General features: G+C 48.4%; 3 protein-coding genes across 3 annotated transcripts; 2 read left to right on the forward strand and 1 right to left on the reverse strand.

The window, feature by feature from the left end:
- Positions 1-79: 79 nt before the first annotated feature.
- Positions 80-2505, reverse strand: BKA55DRAFT_507949 (uncharacterized protein; the record flags this gene model as incomplete). Its single annotated transcript, XM_046187377.1, has 3 exons — positions 80-610; positions 670-1323; positions 1444-2505. The coding sequence occupies 3 exons, from the start codon at positions 2503-2505 to the stop codon at positions 80-82; spliced, it is 2247 nt and encodes a 748-aa protein (XP_046051434.1).
- A 3586-nt stretch (positions 2506-6091) lies between these two features.
- BKA55DRAFT_593079 (uncharacterized protein) lies at positions 6092-7446 on the forward strand (the record flags this gene model as incomplete). The annotated part of the gene is made up of 2 exons (XM_046195500.1): positions 6092-7241; positions 7406-7446. The coding sequence occupies 2 exons, from the start codon at positions 6092-6094 to the stop codon at positions 7444-7446; spliced, it is 1191 nt and encodes a 396-aa protein (XP_046051435.1).
- Positions 7447-14383: 6937 nt separating this feature from the next.
- BKA55DRAFT_593080 (uncharacterized protein) lies at positions 14384-15985 on the forward strand (the record flags this gene model as incomplete). The annotated part of the gene is made up of 4 exons (XM_046195501.1): positions 14384-14435; positions 14499-14699; positions 14776-14972; positions 15044-15985. The coding sequence occupies 4 exons, from the start codon at positions 14384-14386 to the stop codon at positions 15983-15985; spliced, it is 1392 nt and encodes a 463-aa protein (XP_046051436.1).
- Positions 15986-16049: the final 64 nt, after the last annotated feature.

The raw sequence follows: 16049 nt of genomic DNA on the forward strand, positions 1-16049 counted from the left end.
AGAAAGGGATTACAAAACACCGTTCATGACCTTGGCCCACCCCGGTTAACAAGTAGTAGTGAGAAATGCACGTCGAGTGCTATTCCTTCCACTTTGGTGTACAATCACCCTTGGCGTCGATCCAATCGTTGATGCCTTGCACAAACCAGCCACTGGTCCACTTCTCTTCTGGCTTTTGCTCCTTGCGAGGCTTGCCTCTCTTGAAACTCCTGGCGATACAGCAGACGTTATTGTGGTAGCGCCATTGGAAACAGCGGCGGCCAGCGTGCCACTCCTTGTTGCCCTTCTTCTGGCTGTAACGAGACCTGATCATCTCGTTGCGTTCTTTGTCGTCCTTGAGATTGTAATAGTCGTCCTCCGAAATGTCGAGGTTTTCAGCCTCACAGACCATAGCGCAGTGCTCCTTAGATCGGTGAGCGTGTTGCTCAATGGCATTTTTCTCGTTTTCCTTCCTTTGCCGGCCCTTCTGGTGGTCAGTGGCCTTGCCCTGAGCTTCAGGACCGAATCCAATGTAGCAAACGTCGTCAGACAAATTATCCCACTCGTCGTGCTCCGCCTCCAGCTGAGGAGCCCAAAACTGGTGATACATTTCTCTGATTTGGATGAACCCCTGACATTGATAATTAGTTTCATTCTTTGCAAAGATCAATAAATCACCGCCAAACATACCTGTTTCTGTCGCGTCTTCTCGAAATGCCAAGCGTCACTGACTTCCTCGGGGTTCATGTGATGCATGGTCAAGAGAGGCTCACACCAGTGATTGTTGCCAAATGGTAGGGTTACAGGCTTCTCGCCGTTGAACATGGGGTGTGCCTGTTTGACCTTCTTTCCGGTTTCCATAACAGCCAGGGACATGAGGTAATCACCACAGCATTCATGGGTAGCCATCATATCGTATTTGTGTGCCAAGTCAGGAATCTCAACCATCTTCCTCATGGTGTCTCCGTGAATGACATAACCACTGCCACCATGGGCGAATGGCTTTCCCTTGAGCATGGCAACACTGCCGACGTATGGGGTCTCTGTACCATTGACCCTGTTGCGAAGGTACCACACAAGATTCGACCAGAAGACGTAGGTGTCGGCTTCAGCAAACACGTACCACTCCTTATTGGGCCGCATCTCCCAGGCTTTCTCTACCATGTGGAGGAACTTGTACTTATCAAGATTCCAGCCTTCCTTCATATTTTCGGTACAATACTGCTGAGCAATCGGGCATTCGGTTTGGGCTTTGTAAAGGTCAAATTCCTTGCGGCCTTTTCTGACGTCGTCCTTCACGTCCTTCAAGACGTCGTAGATTTGGTACTTGTCGATTTGTTGGTCCTGTCCGAATTAGTTAGCCGCAACCCTTTATGGAACGGTGGCTTGGTATAGTTTCATCGGTGGCGCAAAAAGTTCCCCTTGCGTCCCCATTTGTAGGAAAAGATTGTCGTGTTTACTCACCAGATCAGAAAAGAGAAGATAGTCGTCCAGACACTGCAGACTCGTCAAGAGATGAGCTGGGAGCTTGGTAAATGCTTCGGTAGCACCGGTTTTCATGACAAGCATGATACCATCGGTGTTTGGAAATCCATCGCAAACTCCGGTCCAGTTTGATAAAGGACCCGAAGGAACATCCAAGTCCGCCGTTTGAGAAGGGGTAAACTCACTCGCGATGCTGGTTGTCGCGATGTCTTGATGAACTTGGGTCTTGGTTGCGCTATCGCCGTTTTCGTTCTTGTGGTCATTGTTGTTTTGCGCCTGATCAGAAAGTTTGACTCCATCAGGTTGCTTGACTCCATTGTCCTGGGCCTTGTTTTCACCCTGCTGATGCTTGTTCTCACTTTCTTCAGGTTTGATCTCACTGTGTGGTTGTTTGTGCTCGTCGCCTGGGGCTGTCTCATCGGCCTGAAGTTTCTTCTCACCACTCTGGGGCTGCATGTTGTCCTGTGGCCGTTGCTCCTTACCGGCCTCCTCGGGCTTGTTTCCATCCTCTTGCGACTTGGGCTCACCACTTTGTACACCCTGCGATTCGGTCTCGCTGCTCTCGGGTTTCGTGGTCTCCTTTGGCACCTCGCTGTGGGTCTGGTCGGTGTTTTGAGGTGTATCGCTGTCGCCATGGTCAATCTCAAGAACCGCTCCATCGTCCTCCGCATCAACCGGCTTCTTGTCATCCTCTGGGTGTTGAGCCCCAGCAGGCTTCTCAGCACTGTCAGAGGCTTCCTTGTCCTTCTCGCCTGTGTATTGTGGCGAATCCGTATCGTATGGAATCTTTTCGGCAGGTTCCTTGTCGTTCAGTATTTGGTTGGTAGTCGTCTCGTTGAGGTTGGCGACAAAGCCTTCTTCGACATCGTATGCGGCACCTTCATGGCTGAGATAATTGGTCAAATGCCCATAAACACCTGGTGAATCGTCGCTGAGCCGATGGAGGGGTACAACGAGCAGCAAGGTCAGGGCAACGAGTGTTACTGTAATCAGCCTCCAGCCCCTGGGGGTGCTCCAGGCAGAGCTTAAGTGAAGACCCATTGGGAAGGGGAGAAAACTGGTTATACAAAACAGGAACACATGCAAGAAAGGATATGAGTGTGAAAATACAGAAAACGCAAGGGAGAGTGTTGCCGAGAGGCTATAAGATGTAGGCTATGAAAAAGAAAGAGAATGATGATAGATGGAGGCTGAGGGTGGGACAGGGTAAAAGAATGTGACGACAACCCAAGAAATCCGTCTACACACGGAACGGGAATCACGCTGTTTTGTGCAGCTAAGTTGGCATGGTTCTTTTCAAGAAGCTCGCTCGTCTCGTCCGGCAACGTGTCGATAGATACGATCGTCTCCACATCAGCTTATCCTAACTCCTTGGCTTCCGTCGCAAACTATACGGAGCATCTGGTCTGCTCTATCTATCTGTGCCCTTGGCTGCATGCGAATTGCAAGTTATTTCTCGAAGGAAACAAAACTCAGCCAGGGCCCCTCCCTAGTCCACTAGCTACTAATCGCTAGTCAGGCCCAGGCTTGATGAGGCGTCCCGTCCAAGCCGGATGGGATTCATGGGAGGACATGCCGCTAGACATGCCTCCACAGAATCAAGTGAAAGCACATGCTGACAGGAGTGGATAATTCGCTTGCATACAGTACGATTTCAGGGGTGCTACATACCCTGCTGCCGTGACAGGTAAGGTAACAGCAGCCTTGGAATGGTCCATCTGGCGATCACCCTTCCAAGGACCAAGCGCCCGCATTCCAGACAGTTTGAGTTTGATAGAATACCGCAATCCATTGCCGATAAAGCTCCAAAGTTGCGTGCCTAGGACGTTGTGCTTGGAACGCAGCTATGCAAAAGCTTCTGCAAGCAGCACAACGGCCCGGCTTGGAATTCAAACTCTGCTTCAAACACGCGGCCAAACGGCATTTTTCGCAGATTGCTCATAGCGCCAGGCGTCGCCCCAATGCCAATAGTCAAGGTCGTGGCTGAAAGTCATGGTTTTTACATGTCCCGAAACGGACATTTCAACATTGACTGTTATGACAAAGTTTGGCCCCCTTTTTTGTGACATGTAGATGGACATTTGATCTGAAAGCAGCCAGTGAATAGAGATGGGGAAAATGAGCCCTGAATCCAGACTTCGATAGTTTCTTATGAATATTGTTTCGTTTACACAGGTAGCCGCCGATAGTGTCATATAGCGTCTGTCTACGCGGCCTTAGAACATGCCAAGCGTTGGCTAGGTGGGGGTCTTTGTCTTTTTTCTCCTTTGTAGCTGTTATAACATGTTTGGCGACAAAGTGCTACCAAGTTTTTCCGCCCCTGAGGCTTGCAGTCAGACCCGTTGGGATCTTGGCTTGCAAGGTACATTAGTGTGAGCAGCTGCTGAGCTAGGGCTGACAGTATGTAATTATTGTCAAACTCCCCCTAGTCCCCCTCGTCTTTTCTTGCAAGAGGATGGTGATCGTCATCAAGTTTCTCATCAGCGGCTGCACAAAAGTCCACGTTTCAGACACGTCTGAAACTTAAATCGACATCCATCTGAATCCGTCACGAACCCTAGTCGTGGCGATGATCATTTTGATTAATCCCGACCCGGCCCTCAGGATTGGGCCTGAAGTCTAGACAGCATATACTTTCGTCCCACTATGGTTGGAACTTTGCTGTTCAATGGCCAGTCCTAAATCCAAACCTTTTGACATGTCTTTGGATGGGCTCGAAGAAGCTATCGTGAACCTTAAATGTCCTGATTTCGGCAGATATCTAGGGTTGCAGCTTTGCCCGGGATCTAGGCTCTCCAACTCACCTCAACTTGGCCCTAGGACCATCAAGGAGTTGATGAACACGGCACTTAGGGTACACTGATTAACAACATCTAAATCTATGTCAGGTTTGAGCTACCCTGAGACAGTAGACACATATGATTGGTCATGCAGGCGGATGTTTGATGCAAGATGTTTCAAAGGGATCTATGTCTTACAGAAAGGGCAGTATCCGCATGAGATAGCACTGCAGGAACATGGGCCCTCAGCTGTCTGACACTCTGAGAGACCTATTTGGTGCAGTTATCCGCCAAGTTTGCAAGGCGTCACGGTGAGAGGCTGTACATGGTTGCACAAATCCTCAAAGGTATGACAATTGCGTATTGCAGTTTTCACGCGGGTCAAACAATTGCTTTGATTGTCAGTACCTTGTGCAATTGTGCCTTTCCTACTAGGTACTTCTAGGGCCCAGGGTTAGGTAACCTGTAGCTACGTCAAGGCACCTCCATTCACATCGACTTGAGATTGCATTGGATGCCAGTATCCGGGCTGCAACTCTTGCCCACGGCCTTGATTGATAAGATGATAAATAACCGTCAAACGATAAGGCAAAAGCAGCAACGATCGACCCCTGGGGAAAGCAGCGCTAGAGATTTCATCAACCACACAAAGATGCCTTACCGTGGGCTCTAAAGCTTACCATGCGGATCTCATATATTCCTTTCCCCCCTTTCTTGTGGATGGTCCAAAGCTGTTTCGTTTGCTCGTCCATGTAGATGTCAGCGACATTACAGTCTCAAAACTCGATAACATTTGTTCAGGGACCCGTCATAATACTCGATCTGCGTGACTTGCCAATCGAGGCATCATATCAAGTGCGCGGAGAAAGCCAAGTAATTACGGTCAACCGCTTTACTCAGCACGGCATTGAATCGCACCGCTTGCGCCATTCACTTCAAGTGGTCCCGAGCCGACCGTTGGTTCGCCCATGGCTGCCTCATAGAATCATAGACTTTGATTCCTCCCTAGACAGGGTCCCGATGCCCCGCCCCCCGCCGAGGAACAATCCGAACAAGAGAACCTGAACCGAGCGGCTATTGCGCCATAAACAGTCAATTCTATAGAACGAGGCTCAAGAATCGATGATGGAACGTTCATCACAAGCCAGGACTTTCTGACGTCGACGAACTCTAAATATAACAATGCTCGCCTTCTTGCACTTGCAGGACTTCTCGATCTGAAGTACCTATCTGAGGAACTGTCATGAGAGATTGATAGTTCGGTACTCCGGATAGAGCCGGGCTCCTATCGCATCCACTCAATCCAGGGACTATGTCTAGATCGGGATTCTTGAAGTCGCTCGCAATCGGGGATCACAACCAATTAGACACACACAAGCTCACATCCTCCCCAGATCTCGCTTTCAGAAACGTAAGCTTTATCCATGACTCTGGCTGGGGATCGAGCAAATTCATAAATATGCAGCCCACTGTTGTGGTTTTTTTCTACAACATTATTTACCATCTTCTCTGTCCGACATCAAGCGAGTTTTGTTCTTCAAATACATCTCTGAAGAAACACTCGACTAGTTTTGTTATTGGGCTTTGTTTATGAAAGACCTTTTTCTACATATGATAAGGCTTTTGAGGGTTTTCAAGTTGCGACAAGAAAACTCGGAATATTATCAGAAATCTTTCACATACATTCACAAACCCACCCGCGAGCAGCCACCGTCGCAATAAAGAGGCACCCTGCACTGTGAAGGAAAAGTTCCTCGCTTTCAGTTCTGAGTGACTTTTCCGCACCCAACACTCTCAGCTCATGTTGAAGCCTTCAACCATCAACTCATTTCAAGGGCCTTAGAAATATGGCAGGCCTGTCGCAACCTGGCCATGGTCCAGTTCAGACGAGTGCAGTTGTTGTGCTTGGAGCTTCTTCATGCCTTGCAATGCCTCCTCCCTCTCCTCCTACACCATCCTCATCACCACCCGGGGACACTTTCTGTGAACCCATCGACCCATTGAGTTTGGAACGAGAACTAAGAGGAGACTCTCCAATCAAGGATCAGCGTCTGCGAGAAGGGATTCATGTGCTGAATACAGAGGCATTAGCCTTGAGAAATCTTTCGCGGCTATACGAAACCGATCCTGTAGCCCGTGATGGCTTCAACTTGTCAGTCCAGGCTATTACCAAGCAGCAAGCGGCGAATGGTAAACTAGTTGTTATCGGCGTGGGCAAATCAGGACACATTGGACAGAAGCTTGTGGCTACATTTAAGAGTCTCGCCATTCACGCCGTCTTTCTTCACCCAACTGAAGCCCTGCATGGTGATCTTGGTATCATAGGGCCGAACGATACCCTCATGTTTATCACGTACTCGGGCAAGACTCAGGAGCTGCTTATCATGCTGCCTCATATCGACGAGTCACTCCCAACTATACTTCTCACATCACACACTTCTCCTGACACATGCGAATTCATCAAGCACCGGCCTAATACCATCCTGCTTCCGGCCCCGATTCCAGAACCTGAGAAGATCTCATTTGGCGTCTCCGCTCCCACAACATCGACGACTGTGGCATTGGCTGTTGGTGATGCAATTGCAGTTACGGCAGCAAAGGAGATTAATTCCAGCATTGCCGTTGTCTTTGCAAAGAATCACCCTGGCGGTGCTATCGGTGCCGCAGCTCGACAACCTCGGATCATTAAAGATATAGCAGTCAGTTGGTGCGATATACCGGTAGCGGCAGAGACAGAGGAAGAGAGCCTAGGTTTTGACTTATTGCGTGCTGGCCTCGATTCAGTCACTGGTTGGGTCAGAGTGCAAGATCGGGTTGCATCACCGGGTACAATACGAAAGATCGGTAGACATGACCTGAATAAGAGTTTGGAGGAGATTCCAGATGTCTTGATGTCCAAGGCTTTGATGCTTTCGCTATCCTCGGAGACTACTATCCGCCAGGCACGGGATATCTTGAAGAACATGCAATTGTCACCGAACGACGAAGATATGGCATGTGGGCGAGAAGCCGCCGTAGCAGTGATGGAAAAGGGAGAGATAGTGGGTGTTCTGGAAGTTGGTAGCCTTTTGGATTTTGAGGGATAATGCATATAAGAACATGCATGGACGACATTTCTGGCTCCTTACAATCGGGGCTACACTCATGACTGGCTGGGTTAGATACCGACGCATTATGGCAGCGTATTCGCGATTATGACTAGGAGTTATCACAGATGATTGAACGGCGCATCTTTTGGGGAAACGGGCGTTTTAATAGACGAGATCACACACACAGACAAACCATGGGTTTACGAAATACATTTTCATATTTTGCTGTGAAATGTTATACCGCTATTGTAGATTACGTCTCTATTTCTCAGGGTCGTGTGACCGTGACCGAATTTCGTGAAGCTTAAAAGTGTAATCAAAGTCCTGACGAGCTGTACAGAAGAATGTTGAGGGGCCTCACGGGTTATTACCAACTCATATAACACTATCGTGAATGAAACTCTGGCCTGGACATGCCGCTTTCATCCGAGGCTTCTGGATATCTATTGTCCAAGTATCTTCTGCTTGGTCTTGTGAAGCTGGACAATCGGAAGTCGGGATACAACACATCCAGAAGATGAATGCTACCCTGGGGCGCATCGCATCGTTTCGAATAACACATGGCTTCGGTAATATGCTCAAATTAATCATGAGTACAGCCTCAATTGACAAGATTATCTCATTCAATATGGTGATGAATTGTCCTTCACCCTTTTCCTTCAAGCATTTGTATTGAATATGAGTATAATGACCGGTAGAGTTGTCCTCTTCCAGTGACAGAGCAGTACTTTGCAGATAAGAACATAAGAGCCTAGAGAACTAGCCACCTTCCACATTAGCCATTCATAATAGTGCATAGGCTGTGTAGATCACCCTGACTTGTTTCGTTGATGATAGTCCTGCCAAGTCGCCGTTACCATCTTATTCTGAGCACAACACAGAAGCTCGATAGTGCAAAATTGGCCTCATATACTGAACTATTTCAGGAACAATCACGTCTTAGACGCCAAGACAATTATCAACCAATATACCACAGGAAGGATTCAGGTTGACAGGTCACATGCTCAGCTCCATGAAAAGGGCCCCTTCCCCGTCCTGCTTCAAACTAGGGTCTGAGCGAGAACTCCATGTCGACTGGCCTTATATATATTTCTCCGGGGGTGTTTTGCCGTTAGATAAGCTTGATATGTCCATTGATTCAGATATTTGACATCAAACGGGGCTCTTGTTTGACCCATGGGGCAAATAGTTACTGGACATCTTTCCCATCATTGGCAGCCGGGCAAAAGTTCAGTAATAACAAACTCATGCATGCAATACCACGCTGCATCGTGGGTCTCCTGTTTATTCATGTGCTTGTCAAGTCCAGCCTGACCCTTGTAAGCTGATACAAGCCAAAGCGGTACAACAGAACTATCTCAGGTTTCTAGTGAACAACAGGTAGCTGGATACCTAGCAAGGTATTTCAAGTCTGATTTGCGTAAAAACTAAACCAAAACCAACAAACACAGGTCCTTTTTCAGTCCTGAGAAATATGCCGCAACGATTTTCTTTGATGAATTAGCAGAAAGGTGCCATTGTTGAGCTACTACGTAGCACAGGTAATTGTCATAACAGGACCTCTTGAGTCATAATAGGAGGATGGTCATCTGAAACCTGAATCAGGTTGGCCTGGTGAGAAATCCAGCGGCCACATGCCCACCAAGTCAGGAAAAATCTAGAACGTAACACTCACATGAAAACAACATTGAACAACGCAATTGTTGATTAAAACGTAGCACAACATGCCGTCCTATCCGGCCTCGAGGGGATATGAGAACTGATTTTGCAAATGCGGGCGTGACCTATTACTGTTTTTGGACTGCGAATTGCATCCTCGTAAACTCTGCGATGCGGTGCAATGCATCTCATGCGCGCACGGCCCATCGCTAAGGCGGCAGAACGGGTTGTGGATAGATACATGGATGAATGTGGCCGCATATCCCTGGAGGCTTAATTCATCAACGACAAGGTAGGGGGACCTTTGTACAGACTACAGAGTCTTCGTAAATCGACCAGCAGGCTACCTTAGTCGGTGGAGTGGCAAGCCAGCCTTTCACTCCTCACTTTCAAATCTGAACTGGGGCAGAGTCAGGGTCTGCGATGTAACGGGATCACGTTTATCGCCAGTAGGCTTGGAGGCAGAACGAGGCATGTAGCCCACAAGGCGATCCAACAGATGCCCGCTTTCGATACCAAGAGTCTTTAGACGAAGTTGCAGCACTTGGGCATATTAATGGGACTAGTGTAACGAAATGCATCTGGCCAGACCGAGATCCCAATTTGGCAGATGTGCACAAGATTTACGTAGAGGCTTCAACGACTGCATGCGACTCGACCAATAGCATGTTGTAGATTTTTTTTGACAACATGACACCCTATGCAGGAGGTTCACTAGCCCATAGATGCAGAACTGACGATTCGTGCCTCTTCCCCCTCTGGTCGGGTCTGATGCTCTTTTTGGGCCGACATCGCCCCATTACGCCGAAGTGATAGCAGTTCCTTGGGATGGATTTTTTTTTAACCGTCTGAAGCTAATATATCGTTGGTCTGAGAAGGTTAAGTCCTTGGGCTGAGGTGGAACGCCCAAGTGGATTCAAGGGTGTTTGTTTTAGCTTACAGTCTTTGAGCCTCAAGGAATAGAGCGCAAGACTAACGTCTTCTGCTGTACCTATTGTAGGTACCAGCTGGACATTCATGTATGTTCAAATTAGGATGGGACGCTGGGTGGATGATGTGGCAATTATTGTTGAACTAGCGACAGACTCTTGGGTATTTTGGGCGGATGAATTCGAAAGCGATCCGCATCGATCTCTGGAGGCAATCGTCCTCGTCTGTATCATCGCAGGGCCACAGTGTCATTCCCAGCTGCATGTCTGTTTGCAATTCTTCTTATCCAAAGCAGTATATTCGAGATAAGAAGCTGGCTTCGCTGTGCCCTACGGCACGACAAGATATGCATTCAGACCACTAAGTACGTTATCTCTGTGCCAGCAATTGAATTGTGCTTGTTTCTGATGAGTGTTGCTAATAGAATTGACTTTTAGGTTGTATGGGCTTTTTTGATCCTTTGTGGTGGAGAAGTTTTCTCCAGTGGAACGGCGGCTTAAAAAGCCAAGCCTCTCCGAGTGAAAGCGTGAGGGGAATTCTGGAGCGATTATTTATTTACCCCAGCAGCCAAAGAAAAGTCAAGAGTTTTGGCAGGGATATTGTCATCCCCATGTCTCATAGGCGTTCTGCCATTCGGAGGGACCTGCCAAGCTTTATTGTCGACACGACAGAGCCAGTAGTGGCAGCACATGGTCCTTGCTGGCCTGGAGAATGGAGGAACCATTGCGCTAATGCTGTCTAAGCGAAGCACTATGACGGAACAAACTCCAGGGCTGAAGAACAACAAAGAGCTGAAGAACAACAAAGAAGCTGTAGAAGTTGCACATCAGTCAGGCCGGTTTACTGTAAGCCAATGCCTTACTGAATTAATGTTGCATCCCATATGAAATCATCCAAGCCCTAAGACCTGCACGATGATTGTCATATTATGGATCGTTTTTCGCATGGACAGTGGCGTGCCCTCATCATTCCCTCGGTGGAACTTAATCTTGACCAAGACAAGGATGCGTATATCCGTAATGCATGGGTTCTGTCTAGACTCCTTGTCTGGCATCAACAGACAGGGAAAAGCTGGACCGAGCCAACTTTCCACGAGCCGCGGAAGCGAAGCGAAGCCAAGCTAAGACGACAATGCAGAAGAGAAGGCAGGACAGGTCAAGGGTTAGAACGAACATAGAACTGCATAGATGCTTTCCAACAGCACAGGCACTGGAATAAGCTTTCGAGTCGAGGCTAACTGCTGGCTGCTAAACTGGGAGCTGGGTCTTTGAGCCGCCTCGAAGGCATTTGTTCTTTTTAAGTTCTCGCGTGACCAGTAACGATCGACTGGTTGCTACCGACGCTGAGGTAATGCCATGAGGATCAGAGATGTCTTGCATGCCCTCCAACTCAATACCACACCGGTGGTAGTGAAAGTGGCATCACTGAGAATCGTTGACGAATACTATGGTCTCGGCTGTTCTGCACTGCACTGCCTTTAGTTATCACAGTGTCATGATTCCTGCAATCTGCTTGCCGTTATCCTGCTTGGAATTCTCGGCGCTGGCAACATCATCACGTAAAAGTCGGTAGGTACTTAGGTAGGTACCTTACCTACCTACCTAGTAATACCTCAATACGGTGTAGGTACTCTCAGGTACCCGTCTATGCCTCTAGGTGTGGTTCTGACCCGGTTAAGAAAAAAGGGTGACTGCGGCTGCGGCTGCGGCTGATACCCGTACGGCACAGTACAGACAGTTGTGTCGGCAACTCATTGATTCTGCACAAGAATATCATAAATAATTAATTATAAATGACTGGCTATCGGGCCTCGACTCGCCCGAGGGGTTACACAGCGTGCGGCGGCGACTTGACAAGCCGTGTTCGTGGATCAAGATACATCCGGATTACATAGATGAGAAGAGAAGGGCGTAAAGAGTGTCCCATCCAGGTAACTTAGCCATTGTTATGTTCTCATCGATGCCCTGCCAATTTGTAAGTTATGGTACGCAATGGGAGGAACTTGATTCACTGAGCTGCTACAGACCCTTGCCTAGAGTAAAGCTCAAGGTAGACCGGCATAGTAGGGCTAAGGTTCAGAGGTATCTGAGGTATGGATGTTTAATTCGAATTTCACTGAAGGAAACTGTACTTATCAACCCAAACTTAGCCGGATGCAATAATACCTGGCTACAGTGCTGGGCTTTCAACATTTGAACTTGCTGAGAAGATAAGGTGGCACAGTGCGCAAGAATGTCGATGCTGACACAGATCCTTGAGGTAGCTGTACAAGAAGACATGCATAAGTCTGAACATTTTACACAGTAGTAGCTATGGCCTCATGCTTGATCGCAGAGACAGAGATACCTGTTGCAATTCACATGTGAAGCAAGGGAATGGATTGTTATGTGTCTGTAGCTCAAAAGGTGATCAAGTACGTCCTGTATGCCAGTCTTCCCGCAGCCGTGACGTTTTCCAAGTTTCTTCTACCCGAACTCAATTTCTGATATGCCGAAGGACAAGAGCCGAGACCTCTGCACATCGCCCGACTTCGCAGTTTAACTTGGCCGCTAGCAAGTCAGAATAAAGTTCTCCTCAGTAACGACACTGTACACTACGTAGTAGAATGCATCGTGATCAATGCACCCTCGCGAGAATCAGACATGTTTTGCTATTGTTCGTTATCGCACCTAATTGTTGTTATCTTTACCCCTCAGTGTTTCTTCCAGTGTCCTTTGGGCTTGTTAAGCCGAGGTATGATGAGTTCCCTGCAGATTATTGCCAAAAGGTCCAGATCATGGCAACGATACCTGCATTCCGTCCTATCAAGCATCCGGTTTCAATCGTTCCGCTACGATGCCGAAACGACACATAACGTCTGGAAGGGGACCCTTGATCCTTTTGGCCCCTCCCGAGTCCCTCCACTCCCCCTTCCTCTCCAGCACCTGTGAACCCACCGCCCCACCCGTCAGGTCAACAGGGGCGTTGTCGCTCTGGATCGCTGCAGCACGTACTGTAACTTGCTGCGGTGTCCACTATGTATAGCACTGTTACGCTGCAGATTGCTCTTCCTTGCGCTACTGGACGCTCCGCTATGCTCTGTACGATGGATGGATCACGCCAAGTCCAGGATCTTGTCCGGGTGGGTGTTACCGATGCATGCGAAGCACGAGGTGAGTGGATGGACTCGACAGGAGTGGTAAGAGGCGGTACAAGGGTGAAGAAAGAGCGAATGGCTGATTGAAAGATATAAACTTGCAAAGTTTCCCACGCCTCGCCGTCAATTTTCTTGTAGCCTGTTCGCTTATAAGAACTCTCCAGATCGCTCACTCGCTTGTTTGCTCTTTTCAACTCAACGTCAATCATCAAACCAACGAATCTCACGAAAAAAGACGGTGGGTTTCTTCTGACTGGCATCAGGCTGCTTGGAATTGTGCTGTCTGATAAAGCGAGATTTACCAAGAGACCGTGTCTATCCCCGAGACAATACTAGCCAACAAACATTTCTGTTTTGGTCGTTGCCGTCGGCTTGCTTGTTGATTGTGGTGAATCTTGACATTTTGTCTATCCAAACTGCTGAGACTCTTATCTCAGTACGAGGGACTATCCTTGTCAACGGATTAAGTTCGAGGCTACTGTCCGTCCATTCGTACACCATCTACGCCAGCCACCAGTCAGAGACTTTGAGACAGCAACATCTGGTAAGGAGCCCGGTATAGCCCGACTCTTTCGTCTTGGTCCTTCTTTCAAGAGACAATCGCAGCTACTCGCGAGGTTCTCTTCTGCGAAGTTCCTTTCGCGCAACCATCGCAGCGCCAACGCCCGCAGAAAACCTTAGGTCGCTGTCTCGGCCCCACCCAATTACTCCTTGGGCGTTAAAGACCCATTGCCCGTCCTACCACAACAAGCTTTAATCTTTAAATTGGATCTCCAAGCGGGCTGTGTCTCGAGCCAAACAGGGTGTGCCTCATACCTAGGTACCTTATTTAGTACATTATTACCTACTGCTCAGAGTCATATTTGGGTACGTCATTTTCTGCTTCCCAATCGACATCTTCGTTCCTTACATTCTCCCGTCTCTCACAGACCAACGAGCTACACTGTTTCACTTGAGGACCAAATATCGTGATTGTCTTGGATTGCGCATTTGACTTACAAACCATTCTGCTCTGTAGGTATAAAGATATCAAGATCCACCTTCCTCAATTGAAGTTTTCAGTTCGGCGTTGAGCAGCATCTTCCGCTCGCTTCTCCCACCAACTCAACTTAACTCAATTCGACTTGATTCGATTCGATCCTTGCTCGACGGCTCGCATCTGTGCTCAGAGGCCTCACCTGCGTATAAGGAAGAGATAGGTAGCAGGGCGAGTTTGAGGATAGGTGATATCAATCGTCCGCTCTTTTTCTTCTTCTTTTCTCTCCCTGTCGTTTTAGTTGACGTCCATTTCCTTGATTGCCGAATTTTGTTATTATTGACCAGACATGAAGTTTGGCGACCATCTCGAAAGAGAGTCTGTTCCAGAATGGAGTCTTCGTAAGTTCCAATGCCCTCTGTCGAAATAAGTGCAGTATACTGACCAATTGCTTCTTCATGTAGATAACCTCGACTACAATTCCATTAAACATGAGATCAAGATGCACACGACGCGCGACCAGGCCACGGCTATGGCCATTCCCGGGCAAAAAGATGAGGCTCTCTCTCGATTCGAGGATGGCTTATACATGGAGCTTGGTCGTCAGCATGAAAGACTGCAGTTGTTTGTTTCAAGCAAAGCAGATGAGATTGCGCGCCGATTAGGTATGTCATGGACTTGCAGTTCTGCGCCACGTCTTGAGTGGCACGCGACCACATACCAAATCTAACACCTCCATAGAATACCTTGCCAAGAATATCAATCGTTGGGCGTCAAAGAACCAGGAACCGCTAGCCGGTGATTCTGCCATCAAGCACCACAGACGATTCACCAAGTACGAGCGTGAATTGGTCCGTTGTGGTAGTGACATTCAATCCCTCGAGCGCTTCGTCAAGGCTCAAACTGTCGCCTTCCGCAAGATCACCAAAAAATATAAGGTGCGTCATCATGACTGCTTGGTGTGAATTTGATTTCTGGATGAACGTACTGACTGGTCACTCATCTACAGAAATGGACTGGTTCTACAACCCTCGGTATCCGTCTCTATGAGACCATCCTCTCCGATCCCAAAAGTTTCACTCGCCGTGACTTTTCCTCCTTACAACAACGTTATGACGACATCACATGCACACTCAACGCCGCCGCTCCCGCATTGAGCGAACCTAGCTCACCAGAATCCCCAGCTCAGTCCTACCGACGTCAATCTCTTTCAGGGTCTCTCAACTCGACAAATCGTCACCTCACCAGCCGCCCTCAACCTACTTTCGAATTCTTGCCTCCACCACAGATGGAGGAACCTGCTAAATACTGGAACGAATATGACGATGGAAGTGAATGTGCAGCCGATGATGATGGATATGCTATTTATATAAACCCAGATGAAAGCACTAGTTTTCCGGGATTCGACTACCTGCAGAATATCCTCAAAGCACCCATGAAGAAGGCAAGGGGTTGGTTCAAGCACAACAACCCTCGGGAGCGCCAGTCTTTACTTGGTGCCAATCATTCACCTTACCAATACTCGAGCACGACCTTCAACAGCAGCGAGTCTGATGAGGAAGCAGGATATGCTAGTTCAGATGGCTTCCCCTCGACCGGATACGCCACCCACTATGCCCTTCCTAGCCTAAATCAACAGCAGGCACATTTGTACCGTGAGAAGACCCTGTTTTGGGGTACGGTTAGTTCTTTTGCCGTGTCTTTCCTGCTTCTCCTCGTCGCCGGCACGCTTATCTCTACCGGTCGACACAAGCTCAGAGCTGAAGTTGACGCGGGCGTTACTGTTGGCGTAGTTGCGAGCTTGTTCACCGCCTGCAGTGCGCTCGGTATGACGCTATACCGGCACGACCGACTGTCATTTCCACATCTACTGGCGGTTTGGACTACCTTCGTTGCGTCATGTATCCTCAATGGCATGCTGCTGATTTTGGTCGTTGGAAACTCCCCATAATGCGTAAAGGTTATCCTGAATCCATCGAACCTTCATGATCTCAAAAAGACTGAGCCACAATTGA

Source organism: Fusarium redolens, assembly GCF_020744475.1.
Source record: "Fusarium redolens strain MPI-CAGE-AT-0023 chromosome Unknown BKA55scaffold_6, whole genome shotgun sequence".
Taxonomy (NCBI): Eukaryota; Fungi; Ascomycota; class Sordariomycetes; order Hypocreales; family Nectriaceae; genus Fusarium; species Fusarium redolens.